At 41.3% G+C, this 22,722-nt stretch overlaps 1 protein-coding gene across 1 annotated transcript in view; it reads left to right on the forward strand.

The window, feature by feature from the left end:
* The window catches only part of LOC128643872 (glycine receptor subunit beta-like), a gene marked incomplete at its 5' end in the record, with an annotated part of 191,207 nt that overhangs the window by 74,385 nt on the left and 94,100 nt on the right, over positions 1–22,722 (forward strand). Inside the window, 2 exons of the mRNA XM_053696644.1 lie at positions 6,623–6,705; positions 18,547–18,687. Of these exons, the coding sequence (XP_053552619.1) occupies positions 6,623–6,705; positions 18,547–18,687 (224 nt within the window). The remainder of the gene's footprint in view (positions 1–6,622; positions 6,706–18,546; positions 18,688–22,722) is intronic.

Here is a 22,722-nt window from a genome sequence, read left to right on the forward strand (position 1 = left end):
AAAACAAACAAATTCTGATATTAAAGTGAAGGTCAATTTTAGCCCAATGGACTACTGCAATTTACAAAATAACCCATATGCATCCTAGTCGCTAACTTTTTTTTTTTTCTCATCCGCTTTTTATTTTTATTAAAAATCATATTTTATTATACTCGCCGTTTCCTTTGCTACTCCTCCCCTCCACCACTTCCTTATTCAACTCTAGTGACGTAGCGAGCGGTCCCACACACTCTCTACGTCAGTCAAAGCTTGTGCACAAGATGTCAAAGAAACTGTGCATGCGTAACTTCACCGTAATCGCGCATGCGTTAAAAATTGGTGGTTCATAAGGTATCCAAATAACAAAGAAACGGAATATGCATGCGCGTCTCATGCACGAGCGTGAGAGGTATATGATGCGAGTTGCTGCTTAGCGCATGTGCAGAAGTGAATAGTGACGTTTAGAAAAAGGGGCAGAACGCCCCCGGGGGGGGGGGTGAACAGCGATTGGCGATTTAATCTGAAAAATATGTCAATCAATATTGGCAAGATGGCGGGCAGACAAAAAAATACAATGGGGAGAATTTGAAGGTAAAATATAAATGATTTTGTGAACAATTAGGGGAAATCATGAACGAACATCAAGCTTATTTTTCATGAACTACAGAACGTAGTGAGCGACTAAGCCAGACTTGACCTTCACTTTAAATAAAAGTGAAATCAGCCAAAATACATTACTATAATAGCAAAGTGACACATCATCATAGGTTTAGACATAGCTAAGCCAGATCCACAACACCTGTTCTTTTGGCGGCTTTAATTACTAATATATGGGGGAGGATCACCAATATACAACACATTAAACATGATGTCATGTGTGATATTTTGTTTAATTACTAATTTAAAACACTTTCAATGAGTTTCTTCTGCTGATTATACTTACATTACATTTAAATTTGTTTTAATCCAGTTAAGCCCTTCCTGTCTTCTACATGTCCTGAATGCTTATAAGATCGTTTTGAGGCTCAGAAGAATTAGTTAAATTGTTACAGTCTTTTATAACATGTATGTTAGTTCTTGTCAACATTTCTCTTGCAAGGTGTATCCAGTCATCCTGGATTCATCCTTACTTGTGGGATAGTCTCATTCCCTACAGGAAGTGGCAAAGAGACACACATCAGAGCTGTCCATATAGCTCCCCCTCTAGCTCCACCCCCCAGTCATTCTCTTTGCCGGCTCTAGCAGTAGGGTCTCTCCACAGGGAGGGTAAAGTGAATGTGGTGTTAGATTTGTAGTTTTATATCTTCAATCAAAAGTTTATTTTTAAATGGTACCGGTTTGTACTATTTACTCTCTGGCAGAAAAGTGATGAAGAATTCTGCTGAGAGGAAAACGATTTTAGCATGTTGTAACTAAAATCCACTGCTGTTCCCACACAGGACTGAGGAGTACCAGAAAACTTCAGTTGGGGGGAACAGTTTGCAGGCTTAACTGCATTAAGGTATGTTCAGTCATCTTTTTTCTAGTCAAGACCAGATAATGCTAGAAGACTGACAAGAATCCCCATGTGGGAAGGGTAAGCCATGTTCTGAGACTCAGTATAGAATTAAAGGCTTATTTAACAGGGCTCAATAGGCTGGTTGACACTGTTGCTGGGCAATCGATTATTTAATGTCACAAATACTCGCTGTAGACACTTTTAAACACTTTTGGTGTGTTTATTACGGGTTTTTTTTCCACATGGCATAATTTTAGTCACCTAGTTGTGATTTTGAAGGCCTCACAACTCCTGAGTGGAGTGGGAGGGGGCCTAATTTCGCGCCTCAGTTGCGCAGTTCATTTCATCAGACAGTTCATGCTACTTCACATGGAGGGTCCAGAGACTGTTTGAGGACCTCAAAGAAGCTGTTTTCCCCAAATTTAATCCCTAAGGGCAGGTAGGGCCACAGCAGGCTGCTAACCGGTTGTGGGCTTTAGGCTGCTCCGGTTTGGGCATTAAGGGGTTAATCAGGCTGAAACTTGTTGTGCAATCATATCGAAGCATTAGGCACATACTGTGAAAATTTCATAAGGATTGGTACATTTTTCACTGATTTGTAAAATTGTGTGCGCTTTTTATTTCTTAAAGGCACAGTACCGTTTTTTTTCAAATTGTGATTTTACTTGCTTAAAGTGTTTTCCAAACCTGCTTGCAATACTAATCTGTTTAACATGTCTGACACTAAGGAAAAGCCTTGTTCTATGTGTTCAGTAGCCATGGTGAAACCCTCTCTCAAAATGTGTCCCAAGTGCACTAATGTGTCTATACACTTTAAAGATCATATTGTGTCACTTAAAAATGTAGCCCTAGATGATTCTATGACGGAAGGTAATGAGGATAGTCCACCTTCCTCTCCCCAGGTGTCATCACCAGTTACACCCGCTCAAGCAATACCTAGTACCTCTAGTGCATTGGCACCTATTACATTGCAACAACTAGCTACAGTCATGGATAATTCCCTTGCGGCCTTTCTATCCAAACTGCCAGTTTTCCCTACAAAGCGAGATAGCTCTGTGTTAAGAACAGATTATGAGCAGTCGGAAGCTTTGGGAGGTTTATCTGACGTACCCTCACAACACTCTGAATTAGGAGCGAGGGATGTGATGTCTGAGGGAGAAATTTCTGACTCAGGAATTGTTTCTCAACGGGCAGAATCAGATTCACTAGCATTTAAATTTAAGTTGGAACACCTCCGCGTATTGCTTATGGCGGTTCCAGAGAAATTGTGTAAGATGGACAAATACCTAGAAGTCCCTGTATACACTGATGCATTTCCGATCCCTAAGAGGGTGGTGGATATTGTGGCTAGGGAGTGGGAGAGACCAGGTGTCCCTTTTGTTCCCCCCCTATCTTTAAGAAAATGTTCCCCATAACTGACCCCAGGCGGGACTCGTGGTAGACGGTCTCTAAGGTAGAGGGGGCAGTTTCGACACTGGCCAAGCGCACAACCATTCCATTCGAAGACAGTTGTGCTTTTAAAGATCCTATGGATAAAAAGTTAGAAGGTTTACTAAAGAAAATATTTGTTCAACAAGGTTTCCTTCTCCAACCTATTGCCTGCATTATTCCTGTAACTACTGCAGCGGCTTTTTGGTTTGAGGCGCTGGAGGAGTCGCTCCAGAGGGAGACCTCATATGACGAAGTCATGGATAGAATTAAGGCACTAAAACTGGCTAATTCTTTTATCACAGATGCCGCTTTGCAATTAGCTAAGTTAGCGGCAAAAAATTCTGGTTTCGCCATTATGGCGCGCAGAGCGCTTTTGCTCAAGTCATGGTTGGCTGACGTGTCGTCCAAATCAAAATTACTAAATATTCCTTTCAAGGGAAAGACCCTTTTCGGGCCCGAGTTGAAAGATTATTTCAGATATCACCGGGGGAAAGGGCCATGCTCTCCCGCAGGATAGGCCTTTTAAGGCTAAAAACAAAGCTAATTTTCGTTCCTTTCGCAACTTCAGGAGCATTCCTGCTTCAACCTCTACAGCTGCAAAGCAAGAGGGTAACGCTTCACAGCCCAAGGCGACCTGGAAGCCTTTGCAGGGCTGGAACAAGGGTAAACAGGCCAAGAAGCCTGCAGCTGCTACTAAGACAGCATGAAGGGGTAGCCCCCGATCCGGGACCGGATCTGGTAGGGGGCAGACTCTCTCTCTTCGCTCAGGCTTGGGCAAGAGATGTTCACGATCCCTGGGCATTAGAGATTGTTACTCAGGGATATCTTCTAGAATTCAAGGACTCCCCTCCAAGGGGAAGGTTCCACATTTCTCGTCTGTCTGCAGACCAGATAAAGAAAGAGGCGTTCTTACGCTGTGTAGAAGATCTACTCACGATGGGAGTGATATATCCAGTTCCAATTGCAGAACAAGGATTGGGTTTTTACTCAAACCTGTGACTACCGTGGATCTAAAGGATGCGGACCTACATATTCCTATCCACAAAGATCATCACCAGTTCCTAAGGTTCGCTTTTCTGGACAAGCATTACCAGTTCGTGGCCCTTCCTTTCGATTTGGCCACTGCTCCCAGAATTTTCACAAAAGTACTAGGGTCCCTTCATGCGGTACTAAGACTGCGGGGCATTGCAGTAGCACCTTATCTGGACGACATCTTAATACAGGTGTCGTCTTTTCCCAGAGCCAAGGCTCACACAGAGATTGTACTGGCCTTTCTAAGGTCTCACGGGTGGAAGGTGAACATCGAAAAAAAGTTCTCTGTCCCCGCTCACAAGAGTTCCCTTCCTGGGAACACTAATAGACTCGGTAGAAATAAAAATATTTCTGACGGAGGTCAGGAAGTTAAAGCTTGTAACTATTTGCCGAGTTCTTCATTCCATTCCTCGGCCATCTGTAGCTCAGTGCATGGAGGTAATCGGATTAATGGTAGCGGCAATGGACGTAGTCCCTTTTGCGCGAATACATCTCAGACCACTGCAACTGTGCATGCTCAAACAGTGGAATGGGGATTATGCAGATTTGTCTCCTCAAATACAACTGGACCAGGGAACCAGAGATTCTCTTCTCTGGTGGTTGTCTCAGGATCACCTGTCTCAGGGAATATGCTTCCGCAGACCCGAGTGGATCATTGTAACGACTGACGCTAGTCTGTTAGGCTGGGGTGCAGTCTGGGACTCCCTGAAAGCTCAGGGCTTATTGTCTCGGGAAGAGTCTCTTCTACCGATAAACATTTTGGAACTGAGAGCGATATTCAACACGCTTCAGGCATGGCCTCAACTAGCTGCGGCCAAATTCATCAGATTTCAGTCGTACAACATCACGACTGTAGCGTACATCAATCATCAGGGGGGAACAAAGAGTTCCCTAGCGATGAAGGAAGTAACCAAAATAATCAGGTGGGCGGAGGATCACTCCTGCCATCTATCAGCAATTCACATCCCAGGAGTAGACAACTGGGAGGCGGATTTTCTAAGTCGTCAGACTTTTCACCCGGGGGAGTGGGAACTCCACCCGGAGGTTTTCTCTCAGCTGACCCAGCTATGGGGCATTCCAGAGTTGGATCTGATGGCGTCCCGTCAGAACACCAAACTTCCTCTCTACGGATCCAGGTCCAGGGACCCCAAGGCGGCATTTATAGATGCTCTAGCAGCGCCTTGGTCCTTCAATCTGGCTTATGTCTTTCCGCAGTTTCCTCTTCTCCCTCGTCTGGTCGCCAGAATCAAACAGGAGAAGGCTTCAGTAATTCTGATAGCGCCTGCGTGACCATCCCAGGATATTGTCTTTTCTCCAAGACGGATTGGAGAAAGGTTTGTCAGCTAGTTCCTTAAAGGGACAGATATCTGCTCTGTCTATCCTTTTACACAAGCGTCTGGCAGAGGTACCAGACGTTCAAGCGTTTGCTCAGGCTTTAGTCAGAATCAAGCCTGTCTATAAACCTGTGGCTCCGCCATGGAGTCTAAATTTAGTTCTTTCAGTTCTTCAAGGGGTTCCGTTTGAACCTTTACATTCCATAGATATTAAGTTATTATCTTGGAAAGTTTTGTTTTTGGTAGCTATATCTTCTGCTCGAAGAGTTTCAGAATTGTCTGCTTTGCAGTGTAATTCAGCCTATCTGGTGTTCCATGCAGATAAGGTTGTTTTGGGTACCAAACCTGGTTTTCTTCCTAAAGTTGTTTCTAATAAGAATAATAACCAGGAAATCATTGTTCCCTCTCTGTGTCCTAATCCATCTTCAAAGAAGGAACGGCTATTACACAATCTTGATGTAGTTCGTGCTTTAAAATTCTATTTACAAGCAACTAAAGATTTCAGACAAACATCATCCTTGTTTGTTGTCTATTCTGGTAAGAGGAGAGGTCAGAAAGCGACTGCTACCTCTCTTTCCTTCTGGCTGAAAAGCATCATCCGATTGGCTTATGAGACTGCTGGACAGCAGCCTCCTGAACGAATTACCGCTCATTCTACCAGAGCTGTGGCTTCCACATGGGCTTTCAAGAATGAGGCGTCTGTTGAACAGATTTTTAAGGCAGCGACTTGGTCTTCAATGCATACTTTTGCCAAATTTTACAAATTCGATACTTTTGATTCTTCGGAAGCTATTTTTGGGAGAAAGGTTTTGCAAGCAGTGGTGCCTTCCGTTTAGGTTACCTGTCTTGTTCCCTCCCTTCATCCGTGTTCTAAAGCTTTGGTATTGGTATCCCACAAGTAAGGATGAATCCGTGGACTGGATACACCTTGCAAGAGAAAACAGAATTTATGCTTACCTGATAAATTACTTTTTCTTGCGGTGTATCCAGTCCACGGCCCGCCCTGGCAATTAAGTCAGGTTACATTTTTTTTGTTTAAACTACAGTCACCACTGCACCCTATAGTTTCTCCTTTTCTCCTAACCTTTGGTCGAATGACTGGGGGGTGGAGCTAGAGGGGTAGCTATATGGACAGCTCTGCTGTGTGCTCTCTTTGCCACTTCCTGTAGGGAATGAGAATATCCCACAAGTAAGGATGAATCCGTGGACTGGATACACCGCAAGAGAAAGTAATTTATCAGGTAAGCATAAAATCTGTTTTTTATATCAAGCCTATGAGCCAGCTAGAAAATTACTTTAAAACATTATAATCAATTGTTTTTTTTTTATTTTTATTTTTTTATTTTAGATTATCCATTACTTTGTCTTGCCCTCTGGATTTGACATTGTTTCCGATGGATACACAGCGTTGCAAGATGCAGTTAGAAAGTTGTATGTATTTCATTTAACATATTCTCATATTATACATTATAGCCATTTTCTCTAATCTGTGTTGTTTTCTTCTACAATATTCAACATTACCCTTAGGAAAAATTGATACACAATGCTTGTGTAATTACACTTCTTAATGATATTTCATTTAAAGTTGTTCATCAATATGGTCAAAATATAAGCTTGTCTATTTCCCCAATTGAAGATTCCTTATGCCAGATTTGGGGCCCGATCCGATATGCAGTGTCGCCCGCAAAAGCCAGCGACGCCAAATTTTGCGCGGGTTTGGTATCCTATATACGGCGTCAGCTAGAAGTTACGCTCGTATATTTCTGCCTTCGGACGTAGTTTTTTGGCCCATAGACAGGTATGCCAAACCCGCGCAGTTTGGTATCCAATATACAGCGTAAGGACTTACGTGGCGAAAATGCAGAAATCTTACTCCATTTTCACCTCGACACAAAATGCAGGCGTAGTATTGGAGCCCCGTAACTACCTAAACTACCTGCAAAATAAAACCTAACACCTAACGCATGTGCAATGTCTACCTGTCAACCGCTATCCCCCGCCGCAATCCCTAATAAAGTGCTTAACCCCTAAACCGCCACTCCCGGACCCCGCCGCCACCTACATTAAATGTCTAACCCCCTAAAGTGATCCCCCTACACCGCCGCCACCTACATTAAAATTATTAACCCCTAATGTAATCCCCCTACACCGCCGCCACCTACATTAAAATTATTAACCCCTAATGTAATCCCCCTACACCTCCGCCACCTACATTAAATGTCTTAACCCCCTGTGATCCCCCTACACCGCCGCCACCTATATTAAAGTTATTACCCCCTAATGTGAGCCCCCTACCCCGCCGCCACCTATTTTAACTACATTACCCCCTAATCTAATCCCCCTACACCCCCGCCACCTATATTAAAATGATTAACCCCTAATCTAATCCCCCTACACCGCCGCCACCTATTTTAACTATATTACCCCCTAATGTGAGCCCCCTACCCCGCCGCCACCTACATTATATGTACTTCCCCCTAATCTGACCCCCTTACACCTCCGCCACCTATATTAAAGTTATTAACCCCTAATATAATCCCCCTACACCGCCGCCACCTATATTAAATGTATTAACCCCTAATCTAATCCCCCTACACCGCCGCCACCTATATTAAATTTAATACCCCCTAAAATACTAAAGTGTCCCTACACTGCATTGCCCCAAAGTAATCAGCTCTATTATCAGCCCTTAAAAGGGCCTTTTGCGGGGCATTGCCCCAAAGTACTCAGCTCTTTTACTTGTAATCTAATCCCCCTACACCGCCGCCACCTATATTAACCCTAATTATATTAGGGTTAATATAGTTATTATATTATATATATTAACCCTATCTAACCCTAACACCCCTAACTTAATTATTATTGCAATAAATCTAAGTAATATTAATATTATTAACTAAAATATTCCTATTTAAAACTAACTAATTACATTGTAGCTATTTTAAGGTTTATATTTATTTTACAGGTAACTTGGTATTTATTTTAGCTAGGTACAATAGCTATTAAATAGTTAATAACTATTTAATAGCTACCTAGTTAAAATAATTACCAATTTACCTGTAAAATAAATCCTAACCTAAGTTACAAATACACCTACACTATCAATAAATTCATTAAATAAACTAAAATATAATTAAATACACTAAACTAAATTACAAAACAAACAAACACTAAATTATAAAAAAAAAAAGATTATACGAATTTTAAGCTAATTACACCTAATCTAAGCCCCCTAATAAAATAACAAAGCCCCCCAAAATAAAAAAATGTCCCTACCCTAAACTAAATTACAACAAGTAATCAGCTCTATTACCAGCCCTTAAAAGGGCCTTTTGTGGGGCATTGCCCCAAAGTAATCAGCTCTTTTACCTGTGGAAAAAAAGAACAACCCCCGCCCCCATTACAACCCACCACCCACACACCCCTACTCTAAAACCCACCCTATCCCCCCTTAAAAAAACCTAAGTCTAACCCCCAAGTGGTCCTTACCTGTCCTGAAGACCGGCGGAGAAGGTCCTGTTCCAAGCGGAGAAGTCTTCTTCCAGGCGGTGACCTCTTCTTCTTCCAGGAACCAGCCGGCGCGGAGCGGAGGAGTTGAAGACCGATGAATGCAGAGCTGAAGACCGGCCACGCTGGAACTGAAGGCTGGCGACGCTGGAACTGAACACCGGAGCCATGGAGCGTGGAGGATCCTCTTCATATGATCGCCGCTGTACACTGAATAGGTATTCAAGGTACGCGATTAAAAATGGCGTCCCTTGAATTCCTATTGGCTGATTTGAGCCTTCAAATTCAAATCAGCCAATCAGATGAGAGCTACTTTAATTCTATTGGCTGATTTGAATAGCCAATAGAATAATAGCTACTGTAATGCTGTTGGCTATTCTAATCGGCCAATAGAATTACAGTAGCTATTATTCTATTGGCTAGGGATGTTCGGGTTAGATAGGGTTAATATAGTTAATATATATAATATAATAACTATATTAACCCTAATATAATTAGGGTTAATATAGGTGGCGGCGGTGTAGGGGGGTCAGATTAGGAGTTAATATATTTAATATAGGTGGCGGCGGTGTAGGGGGATTAGATTAGGGGTTAATACATTTAATATAGGTGGCGGCGGTGTAGGGGGATTAGATTAGGGGTTAATATATTTAATATAGGTGGCGGCGGTGTAGGGAGGTCAGATTACAGGTAAAAGAGCTGATTACTTTGGGGCAATGCAGTGTAGGGACACTTTAGTATTTTAGGGGGTAATAAATTTAATACAGGTGGCAGCGGTGTAGGGGGATTAGATTAGGGGTTAATACATTTAATATAGGTGGCGGCGGTGTAGGGGGATTAGATTAGGGGTTAATAATTTTAATATAGGTGGCGGCGGTGTAAGGGGGTCAGATTAGGGGGTAGTACATATAATGTAGGTGGTGGCAGGGTAGGGGGGTCAGATTAGGGGGTAATATAGTTAAAATAGGTGGCGGCGGTGTAGGGGGATCATATTAGGGGGTAATATAGTTAATGTAGCTGGGGCGGGGTAGGGGGCTCACATTAGGGGGTAATATAGTTAAAATAGGTGGCGGCGGTGTAGGGGATCATATTAGGGGGTAATACAGTTAATGTAGCTGGTGACTGGGTCCGGGAGCCGCAGTTTAGGGGTTAATACATTTATTGTTAGGAGTCAGAGGGGGGATTGCGGATAGAGAGGTATACGTGTCAGGCTATGTTTGGGAGGCGTGTTAGACAGTAACGGTAGATTTAGTAGTTTAGTCAATTTTTTTATGCGGCGGCAGTTTCTAAAGTGCCATAAGTCACTAGCGACTCCAGAAATTTGTACTTACGCAGATTTCTGGACATCGCTAGTTTGTCAGACTTACGGGACTTTAGCAACTACCGGCGCCGTATTTCGGATCGCGCCCTTGATTCCTAAATGTTATATATAACCTGGTACAGCACCCAAAGCCATGAAATATTATGGGCTTAATTTATCAACGGCTTTGCCCATCTAACGGCTGCAGGTTCTCACAAGAGAGAATTTCAATCTCCACGCTCTAAAGTGAAGAATTTCAATCTCTACGCTTTCATCCGACTAGGGAGATTGACAGCTCCTGTCCACGTGTGATCGGCTGTGCGCGGGCAGGTAGCCACATTGCTTGCGAGCGTAAAATAGCGCTTGCGTGCAATGTTAAATTCTGCCAGGGGAATTTAGTCCACCAGAGGTGAGCTGTGGTGGACAGGGGCACATATGTACCCCCCCTGCCCGCCGTAGCTTGATAAATCGACCCCTATAGCTACTTAATATGATGTGGTCATATTGCTTGACACAATCAGTTGTAAGAGTAATATTTTTAAACAAAGTTTTATTTCTGCAAGTTTGCAAATACACATGATTTGTGTATCACACATATGTGACCTCATGTTTAAAGGCCGGACCAAAGAAAGTACATTGGCAACAGCTTGGTAAAATAAAACTTAGCTTTTATTAAAAAAACATTAAAATCAGGCAAAGTGGTACAAGACAATCCAAAAGGACCTCTGGCTGGTAGGCACATAGACTTGCTTACGCGTTTCGGATAAACTCCGTAATCATAGCTCATGTTTAAAGGGACATGAAACCCCAAATGTTTCATTCATGATTTAGATAGAGAATGCAATTTCTCTTGCAAGGTGTATCCAGTCCACTGTTTCATCCTTTACTTGTGGGATATTCTCATTCCCTACAAGAAGTGGCAAAGAGAGCACACAGCAGAGCTGTACATATAGCTCCCCCTCTAGCTCCACCCCCCAGTCATTCTCTTTGCTGGCTCTAAGCACTAGGTTCTCTCTACGGGAGGGTAAAGTGAATGTGGTGTTAGAATTGTAGTTTTATATCTTCAATCAAGAGTTTGTTATTTTTAAATGGTACCGGTTTGTACTATTTACTCTCTAGTAGAAAAACGATGAAGAATTCTGCTGAGAGGAAAATGATTTTAGCATGTTGTAATTAAAATCCACTGCTGTTCCCACACAGGACTGAGGAGTACCAGAAAACTTCAGTTGGGGGGAACAGTTTGCAGGCTTGACTGCAATGAGGTATGTTCAGTCATTTATTTCTAGACAAGACTGAGATAATGCTAGAAGACTGACAAGATCCCCATGTGGGGAGGGTAAGCTATGTTCTGAATTGAATGCTTACATGACAGGGCTAAATAGGCTGGTTGACACTAATGCAGGGCAATCGATTATTTATTTAAGAAATACTCATTGGAGACACCTTTTTAAGCACTTTGGAGTGTTTTACTGGGGTTATTAGCCACATGGCATAAATTTAGTCACTTAGAAGTGATTTTTGTAGGCCTCACAACTCTGGAGTGGAGTGGGAGGGGCCTAATTTCGCGCCTCAGATGCGCAGTTAGAATTGAAAGACTGTTTCATGCTGCTTCACATGGAGGGTCCAGCTGCTGATTGAGGGCCTAAAAGAAGCTTTATTCCCCCAAAACTGATCCATAAGCGCAAGTAGGGCCACAGCAGTAAGCTGTGGCAAGGTGCTGTAGTTAATTAACTGGTTGTTGGCTTTAGGCTGCTCCGGTTTGGGCATTAAGGGGTTAATCATTCTGAAACTTGTGTTGCAATCATATTAAAGCCTTAGGTACATACTGTGAAAATTTCAAAAGGATTGGTGCATTTTTTGTAAAATTGTGTGCTCTTTTTATTTCTTAAAGGCACAGTAACGTTTTTTCAAATTGTGTTTTTTATTTGATTAAAGTGTTTTCCAAGCCTGCTTGTGTATGCTACTAGTCTGTTAAACATGTCTGACACTAAGGAAAATCCTTGTTCAATGTGTTTAGAAGCCATGGTGGAACCCCCTCTCAGAATGTGTCCCAATTGCACTAATATGTCTATACACTTTAAAGATCATATTGTTGCACTTAAAAGTGTGGCCCTAGATGATTCTCAGACTGAAGGTAATGAGGATAGTCTGCCTACCTCTCCCCATGTGTCCTAACCAGTTACACCCGCTCAAGCGATGCCTAGTACCTCTAGTGCGTCTGCCCCTATTACATTGCAACAACTAGCGACAGTCATGGATAATTCCCTTGCGGCCTTTCTATCCAAACTGCCAGTTTTTCCTGCAAAGCAAAATAGCTCTGTTTTAAGAACAGATTATGAGCAGTTTGATGCTTTGGTAGCCTTATCTGATGTACCCTCACAACACTCCGAAGTGGGGGTGAGGGATTTGATGTCTGAGGGAGAAATTTCAGACTCAGGAAAGGTTTCTCATCAGGCAGAGTCAGATTCATTAACGTTTAAATTTAAACTGGTACACCTCCGCGTATCTTGATAAAGGCCCCAGGCTGAAACGCGTAGAGATTGCTTACAGTTATCCGATAACCAAAGAATTAAACCCAGCAGGTGAGAGGCTTTCTTGTGTTTGAGCTGGCTAGGGCAGGTACATCGAGCCATATCCCACACAAAAACAAGGGACAGACTCCATATGTATAATTCCTGCCCCAGGACCCAGTAACCGTTCCAGCCCCAATTCACCAGCTAAGGGTAACACAGACAGAAAAGAAAATTTAACGACTCGATCTGGGAAAGTCCTCAAGGACCACAATCCGACCCGGATCCAAAACCAAGAAAAGGGCGGCGCAGGAGAATAAACGGAGCCACTTCACAACTAAGAGACCGGCCGGTCACATACTTGGACTGAGGAATCCAGAATACGGACATTGTACCAAGGTTTTTTAAATAAGAGACACTTTTTCAAAAAACATTACTATAAAGAAATCACAGAAAAATCTAAAAAAAAACTGTTTTTCCTCTGTGAGAACTGTGTTTATAGAAACAAGGGTGTAAACTAAGTAGTAACTAACCTGGAACATTATTGTATGTTTGCAAACACACTGTATAAACACACATATATAGATAGTAGTATACCCTAAAATCTTATTTGCAACATTATATTAAACTATATCACGAGAGACTTAACTAAGATCACGTGATGCATCCTTATTAGAAAAAGTAACCAACTGATCTGTATGTAACGCTACAAACAAAAGTCTTTTTAAACTGTAACCGGAACATAGAATCATCGGGAAGTTGGTAATGTGCTACACCTGTATAAGAATACAAATTTTAACAATGTTTTAAAATATAGATCTAGATGCCGGCATCAATGTATTAGATTTTATTGTTTATTAATTTCTGTTAGGATTTTCTTTTGTATAGGAATAAAAAATATATATATATTTTTAAACACCAAACTCCATTCTTTGATTTCATATTTTATAAATATATATGTGATTTATAAGTCAGAAGGTAAAAGGCTATAAAATTTAGACATAATAATTATCAAAACCGTAAATATCACGGTCTAAGACCAAAACATACACGCTGTTACTTCCTAATATACCAAGTCAGATATATCAAAATTTGAGAACCCCAATCAGGGATCATCCCGAGTATCTGAAAGTATAGATATAAAAAATATTTGGGATTATATACACCAAATTCATTTAACAAGACTCACAGCTGTCTAAGCGCTATCCCACCCCCCTCTTTTTCTTTCTTTGATTTAGGTGATAGTGTTTTGAGGTTACATCACCTTTGGGATTAGCAAAGAGTCTGAGTGTAGAATCTTTGTATCACTTTCTCTTCCTATAACACCTCCGCGTATTGCTCAGGGAGGCATTAGCCACTCTGGATGATTGTGACCCTATGGTGGTCCCAGAGAAATTGTGTAAAATGGACAAGTACCTAGAGGTCCCTGTATACACTGATGCGTTTCCGATCCCTAAAAGGGTTGCGGATATTGTTACTAGGGAGTGGAATAGACCAGGTGTCCCTTTTGTTCCCCCCCCCCCTATTTTTAAGAAAATGTTCCCCATAATTGACCCCAGGCGGGACTCGTGGCAGACGGTCCCTAAGGTAGAGGGGGCTGTTTCTTCACTTGCTAAGCGCACAACCATACCAATTGAAGACAGTTGTGCTTTTAAAGATCCTATGGATAAAAAGTTTGAAGGTTTACTTAAGAAAATTTTTGTTCAACAAGGTTTCCTTCTCCAACCTATTGCCTGCATTATTCCTGTAACTACAGCAGCGGCTTTCTGGTTTGAGGCGCTGGAGGATTCGCTCCAGGTGGAGACCTCATATGCCGAAATTATGGATAGAATTAAGGCTCTAAAGCTTGCTAATTCTTTTATCACAGATGCCGCCTTGCAATTAGCTAAGTTAGCAGCAAAAAATTCAGGTTTCGCCATTATGGCGCGCAGAGCACTTTGGCTCAAGTCATGGTCGGCCGATGTGTCGTCAAAATCCAAATTATTAAATATCCCTTTCAAGGGAAAGACCCTTTTCAGGGCCAGAATTGAAAGAGATTATTTCAGAAATCACCGGGGGAAAGGGCCATGCTCTCCCTCAGGACAAGCCCTTTAAGGCTAGAAACAAAGCTAATTTTCGTTCCTTTCGTAACTTCAGGAGCGGTCCCGCTTCAGCCTCTACAGCTGCAAAGCAAGAGGGTAACGCTTCACAGCCCAAGGCAACCTGGAAGCCTTACCAGGGCTGGAACAAGGGTAAACAGGCTAAAAAGCCTGCAGCTGCTACCAAGATAGCATGAAGGGGTAGCCCCCGATCCGGGACCGGATCTAGTAGGGGGCAGACTCTCTTCTCTCAGGCCTGGGCAAGAGATGTTCACGATCCCTGGGCATTAGAGATTGTTATCCAGGGATATCTTCTAGAATTCAAGGACTCCACTCCAAGGGGAAGGTTCCACTTTTCTCGTCTGTCTACAAACCAGACAAAGAAAGAGGCGTTCTTATGCTGTGTAGAAGATCTACATACGATGGGAGTGATATACCCAGTTCCAATTGCAGAACAAGGTCGGGGTTTTTACTCAAACCTGTTTGTGGTTCCCAAAAAAGAAGGAACTTTCAGACCAATCCTGGATCTAAAAATTCTAAACAGATTCCTCAGAGTCCCATCATTCAAGATGGAGACCATTTGGATAATCTTACCTATGATCCAGGAAGGTTAATATATGACTACCGTGGATCTAAAGGATGCGTACCTGCATATTCCTATCCACAAAGATCATCATCAGTTCCTCAGGTTCGCTTTCCTAGACAAGCATTACCAGTTTGTGGCTCTTCCATTCGGTTTAGCCACTGCTCCCAGAATTTTCACAAAGGTGCTAGGGTCCCTTCTGGCGGTTCTAAGACCGCGGGGCATAGCAGTGGCGCCTTATTTGGACGACATCTTAATTCAGGCGCCGTCCTTTCACAGAGCCAAGGCTCACACGGAGATTGTATTGGCCTTTCTGAGGTCTCACGGTTGGAAGGTGAACATCAAAAAGAGTTCTGTGTCCCCACTCACAAGGGTTCCCTTCCTAGGAACACTAATAGATTCAGTAGAAATGAAAATATTTCTGACGGAGGTCAGAAAGTTGAAACTTTTAACTACTTGCCGAGTTCTTCATTCCATTCCTCGGCCATCTGTAGCTCAGTGCATGGAGGCAATCTGATTAATGGTAGCGGCAATGGACATAGTCCCTTTTGTTCGGATACACCTCAGACCACTGCAACTATGCATGCTCAAACAGTGGGATGGGGATTATGCAGATTTGTCTCCTCAAATTCAGTTGGACCAGGAGACCAGAGATTCTCTTCTCTGGTGGTTGTCTCAGGACAATATATTTCCGCAGGCCAGAGTGGGTCATTGTAACGACCAACGCCAGTCTGTTAGGCTGGGGTGCGGTCTGGGACTCCCTGAAAGCTCAGGGCTTATGGTCTCGGGAAGAAACGCTTCTCCCGATAAACATTCTGGAACTGAGGGCGATATTCAATGCTCTTCAGGCATGGCCTCAACTAGCTGCGGCCAAATTCATCAGATTTCAGTCGGACAACATCACAACTGTAGCTTACGTCAATCATCAGGGGAGAACAAAGAGTTCCCTAGCGATGACGGAAGTAACCAAAATAATCAGGTGGGAGGAGGATCACTCCTGCCATATCTCAGCAATTCACATCCCAGGAGTAGACAACTGGGAGGCGGATTTTCTAAGTCGTCAGACTTTTGACCCGGAGGAGTGGGAACTCCACCCGGAGGTATTTGCCCAGCTGACTCAGCTATGGGGCACTCCAGAATTGGATCTGATGGCGTCCCGTCAGAACGCCAAACTTCCTCTCTACGGGTCCAGGTCCCCGGCCCCCAAGGCGGTATTGATAGATGCTCTAGCAGCGCCTTGGTCCTTCAATCTGGCTTATGTTTTTCCACCGTTTCCTCTCCTTCCTCGTCTGGTCGCCAGAATCAAGCAGGAGAAGGCTTCAGTGATTCTGATAGCGCCTGCGTGGCCACGCAGGACTTGGTATGCAGACATAGTGGACATGTCATCTGTCCCGCCATGGACACTGTCAATGAGGCAGGATCTTCTAATACATGGTCCGTTCAAGCATCCAAATCTAGTTTCTCTACGTTTGACTGCTTGGCGATTGAACGCTTAATTCTATCAAAGCGTGGTTTCTCTGAGTCAGTTATAGATACTCTGATTCAGGCTAGAAAGCCTGTCACCAGGAAAATCTACCATAAGATATGGAGGAAATATCTTTGTTGGTGTGAATCCAAGGGTTACTCATGGAGTAAGATTAGGATTCCCAGGATATTGTCCTTTCTCCAAGAAGGATTGGAGAAAGGATTGTCAGCTAGTTCCTTAAAAGGACAAATATCTGCTCTATCTATCCTTTTACACAAGCGTCTGGCAGAGGTACCAGACATTCAAGCGTTTGCTCAGGCTTTAGTCAGAATCAAGCCTGTCTATAAACCTGTGGCTCCGCCATGGAGTCTAAATCTAGTTCTTTCAGTTCTTCAAGGGGTTCCGTTTGAATCTTTACATTCTATAGAATTTATGTTGGTATCTTGGAAAGTTTTGTTTTTGGTAGCTATCTCTTCTGCTCGAAGAGTTTCAGAATTATCTCCCTTACAGTGTGATTCACCTTACCTGGTGTTCCACGCAGATAAGGTAGTTTTGCGTACAAAGTCTGGTTTTCTTCCTAAAGTTGTTTCTAACAAGAATATTAACCAGGAAATAGTTGTTCCTTTTCTGTGTCCTAATCCTTCTTCGAAGAAGGAACGTCTGTTACACAATCTTGATGTAGTTCGTGCTTTAAAGTTCTATTTACAAGCAACTAAGGATTTCAGACAAACATCTACCTTGTTTGTTATCTGTTCTGGTAAGAGGAGAGGTCAGAAAGCGACTGCTACCTCTTTCCTTTTGGCTGAAAAGCATCATCCGTTTGGCCTATGAGACTGCTGGCCAGCAGCCTCCTGAAAGAATTACTGCTCATTCTACCAGAGCAGTGGCTTCCACATGGGCTTTCAAAAATGAGGCTTCTGTTGAACAGATTTGTAAGGCAGAGACTTGGTCTTCACTGCATACTTTTGACAAATTTTACAAATTCGATACTTTTGCTTCTTCAGAGGCTTTTTTTGGGAGAAGGGTTTTGCAAGCAGTTGTGCCTTCTGTTTAAGGTACCTGTCTTGTTCCCTCCCTTCATCCGTGTTCTAAAGCTTTGGTATTGGTATCCCACAAGTAAAGGATGAAGCCGTGGACTGGATACACCTTGCAAGAGAAAACAGAATTTATGCTTACCTGATAAATTACTTTCTCTTGTGGTGTATCCAGTCCATGGCCCGCCCTGGCATTTAAGTCGGGTAAAAAAATTTTTTGTTTAAACTACAGTCACCACTGCACGCTATGGTTTCTCCTTTTTCTTCCTAACCTTTGGTGGAATGACTGGGGGTGGAGCTAGAGGGGGAGCTATATGGACAGCTCTGCTGTGTGCTCTCTTTGCCACTTCCTGTAGGGAATGAGAATATCCCACAAGTAAAGGATGAAGCCGTGGACTGGAAAGTAATTTATCAGGTAAGCATAAATTCTGTTTTTAAACTTTCCAATTTACTTCTATTATCTTATTTTTCTTGGTATCCTTTTTTGAAGAAACAGCAATGCACATCAATGAGCCAATAACATGAAACTCCTGAGCCTACCTAGGAATGCTTTTTAACAAAGGATACCAAGAGTAAGAAACAATTAGATAATAAAAGTAAATTTGAAAGTTGTTTAAAATTGCACCTTCTATGAGAATCGTGAAAGAAATATTTTAGGTTTCATGTCCCTTTTAATGTATTGACTCATTTTGCGTTTCATCTTCAGAATCTAAAAATGTAGTTTGAACATATTCAGTAGGTAGACTGCGTGATATTTCATCTTTCACTGACATATATTTTTCACTTGTCTTAAAGTTGGATATACTACCGATGATTTACGGTTCATTTGGCAGTCAGGAGATCCTGTTCAAATGGAAAAGATTGCATTGCCTCAGTTTGACATTAAGACAGAAGACATTGAATATGGTAACTGTACAAAATATTACAAAGGCACTGGTGAGTACCTTTATTCAATGATACAACCTTGATACAGCGATATAATTCTTAAAAATAATTTTATCTGCAGTAAAAAGATAACAACATTTTTATTGTTGTGCTTATTTTTATTCTTTTTGGTTGTTGTCCTTTTTATCTTGTTAAGGTCATGTTACAAATATAACATTTCTAGCACAAACTTAAACATATAAGCATTTTTACATTTGTAAAGAACTTTTCTTAGAATAAATGTTTATGCAAATCATAAATATTAAAAGTTGATATTTCCAGTTTAAATCATTCTTCTTTTATCCAAAGGCACCACACTGAAAATGTTACCATTAATTGTGAATATAGAATAAATTAAATGGCATTGGTTGTAATTACATGCATAAAAAAACTCATATGAATATTTATACAAATAAAACTCATTTATCCTTGTCATCTAGAGATGGTGACGGGGGTTTTGCACATTTTACAGAAGGTTTTAGATGAACAAATATAGCTGCAAATTGAATTATAGTATAGTTGAATGTTTAGTGAATTATGAACATATCTGCACTGCATTGACTGGGGACTTGCCTATAGCCAGTCCGGGGCTGATACGGCTATAAGTCAGTAGAGTGTGCTTTATAAAGGGAGTAAAAAGAACCAGGAGCAGTTGTGCTTTCAGCTGTTTAAAGGCAACTTTTGCGTTGTCACCTTATTTGTTGGTAAGACTTTTTCTGTTAAAGGAACCCTGTACATCAATATTCGCATCCAACAGACAAGAAAAGGAACATAGCATTTATTACTTAGATTTTTTGTCTTATAAACCTAGTAGGTGGATATACTACTTACATTAAATTTCCTTTTTAAATTCATTAGTACCTAGGTAAATACATCCCATCTGCAGACTACTTTTAGGTTCCAAAAAACAGAAACAGAGCAATGGCTGCTTTTGATTTGACTAGTCAATAACATTTCTCATTTTTACAGGAACATCCATTTTATGGGAAAAACTGTAACACATTTTAACAACAATGAAAACTATACCTTTAATGTCTCTTGCTGCTCTGAGATTCAGCGTACAAAGCAAGGGCTTAAACTTTTTACAAAATGGCAGCCATTTTCAGTTTTTCTTTTAAACAACAAGGTTTGTTTCAAAACATGAAACACATTTCAAGAAAAGTTTAAACAAATATATCTATCTACCCCCCCCCCATTATAAAATAAAACTTTGAAAATGATATTGAAGTAGACTGTAAATATTTTAATTCTAGGAAACAAATGACTAATTGTGTTCTCAAATTTCTGATTTATACATTTAAATTTAAAAAATTCAAAGCAGCTTCAAACCTAAACAGTGTTTTATTCTGCTTTAGCTTTTACACACACAGCGAATAACATTGGTCAAACAGCGCTATATAAGGTTTGCACAAAGTCATATAAGCCTAGCTATTGATTTTTATCAGCATGCAGCTTTTTCACACCAGAAAAGAGTTTTACAATTCTGAAAGGTCAAATTAAATAGTAGAGCAGTGACCCATTGATCTTTCTAGTGAGAAAGGTGCATTACCTGCTATATGTACAATGCCAGTGCATGCTGATTTTTATGTTACTCTGTCTAAGGATGCAAGAAATTTATTCTGAAATCCTTGAGTTTAGAACATGAATTCTTACTGTTTGTCTTCGTGTTTATTACATAAATGGATATGAAACCCAATTTTTTTCTTTCATGATTCAAATAGAGCTTGCAATTTACAGCAATTTTCTAATTTGCGTGCCTATTATCAATTTTTCTTCGTTCTCTTGGTATGTTTATTTGAAAAACAGGAATGTAAGTTTGGGAGCCAGCCCATTTTTGGTTGAGCACCTGGGTAGTGCTTGCTGATTGGTGGCTAAATGTAGCAACCAATAAGCAAGCGCTACCCTGGTGCTGAACCAAAAGTAGGCTGGCTCCTAAATTTGGTCTTTCAAATAAAGATACCAAGAGAACAATGAAAAATTTATAATAGGAGTAAATTAGAAATGTGCTTAAAATTGTATGCTTTATCCGAATCATGAAAGAAAAAAAAATGGGTTTCATATCCCTTTTAAGGGACATAAAATCCCAATTTTGTTTTTCATAATTCAGAAATGTTAATGTTTCCAATTTACTTCTATTATCATTAGCCTAGATTTAGAGTTTTGTCGGTAAAGACCTGCGGTGCTAACGCTCCTTTTTTTCCCAGCGCACCCTTAAGACAACGCTGGTGTTACGAGTTGTCTGAATGGCTGCGTTAGGCTCTGAAAAGTGAGTGTTGAGCATAATTTAGCGCCACTTAAACCCTCAATACCAGCGTTGCTTACGGTAGCAGTAAGCTGGAAAAACGTGCTCGTGCACGATATCCCCATAGGAAACAATGGGGCTGAGCTGGCTGAAAAAAAAAACACCTGCAAAAAAGCAGCTCCTAAAATTCAGCTCCTAACGCAGCCCCATTGTTTCCTATGGGGAAACACTTTCTAAGCCTACACCTAACACCCTAACATGAACCCGAGTCTAAGCACATCCTAACCTTACACTTATTAACCCCTAATCTGCTGCCCCCGCTATCGCTGACACCTGCATAATGTTATTAACCCCTAATCTGCTGACCGGACATCTTCACCACCTACATTATCCCTATGAACCCCTAATCTGCTGCCCCTAACATCGCCGACACCTACATTATATTTATTAACCCCTAATCTGCCCCCCCCCCAACGTCGCCGCCACCTACCTACACTTATTAACCCCTAATCTGCCGACCGGACATCGCCGCCACTATAATAAATGTATTAACCCCTAAACCGCCGCACTCCCGCCTCGCAAACACTATAATAAATAGTATTAACCCCTAATCTGCCCTCCCTAACATCGCCGCCACCTACCTACAATTATTAACCCCTAATTTCCCGCCCCCAACGTCGCCGCTACTATAATAAAGTTATAAACCCCTAAACCTAAGTCTAACCCTAACACCCCCCTAAGTTAAATATAATTTAAATAAAACAAAATAAATTTACTATCATTAAATAAATTATTCCTATTTAAAACTAAATACCTATAAAATAAACCCTAATATAGCTACAATATAACTAATAGTTACATTGTAGCTATTTTAGGATTTATATTTATTTTACAGGCAACTTTGTATTTATTTTAACTAGGTACAATAGTTATTAAATAGTTATTAACTATTTAATAACTACCTAGCTAAAATAAATACAAATATACTTGTAAAATAAACCCTAACCTAAGTTACAATTACACCTAACACTACACTATAATTAAAATCATTAACTAAACTATCTACAATTAAATACAATTAAATTAAATAAACTAAATTACTGAAAAAAACAAACACTAAATTACAGAAAATAAAAAAGAAATTACAAGAAGTTTAAACTAATTACACATAATCTAAGCCCCCTAATAAAATAACAAAACCCCCCAAATAATAAAAAAAGTCCCTACCCTATCCTAAATTACAAAGTAATCAGCTCTTTTTCCAGCCCTTAAAAGGGCTTTTTTGCGGGGCATTGCCCAAAAGTAATCAGCTCTTTTACCTGTAAAGAAAAATACAATACCCCCCAACATTAAAACCCACCACCCACATACCCCTACTTTAACCCACCCAAACCCCCCTTAAAAAAACCTAACACTAACCCCCTGAAGATCTCCCTACCTTGAGTCGTCTTCACTCAGCCGAGCCGAATTCTTCATCCAAGCGGGGCAGAAGAGGTCCAAGTGGATTGGCTGTTCCAATCAGCCAATAGAATGTGAGGTCAATCTGATTGGCTGATTGGATCAGCCAATTGGATTGAACTTCAATCTGATTGGCTGATTGAATCAGCCAATCAGATTTCTTCTACCTTAATTCCGATTGGCTGATAGAATTCTATCAGCCAATTGGAATTCGAGGGACACCATCTTGGATGACGTCATTTAAAGGAACCGTCGTTCAGTCGTCGGCCAGGATGGATGTTCCGCGTTGGAGGTCTTCAGGATGCTGCCGCTCCGGACAGATGAAGATCGAAGATGCTGCTTGGATG

The sequence above is a fragment of the Bombina bombina genome, unplaced genomic scaffold (genome assembly GCF_027579735.1).
Source record: "Bombina bombina isolate aBomBom1 unplaced genomic scaffold, aBomBom1.pri scaffold_701, whole genome shotgun sequence".
NCBI lineage: Eukaryota > Metazoa > Chordata > Amphibia > Anura > Bombinatoridae > Bombina > Bombina bombina.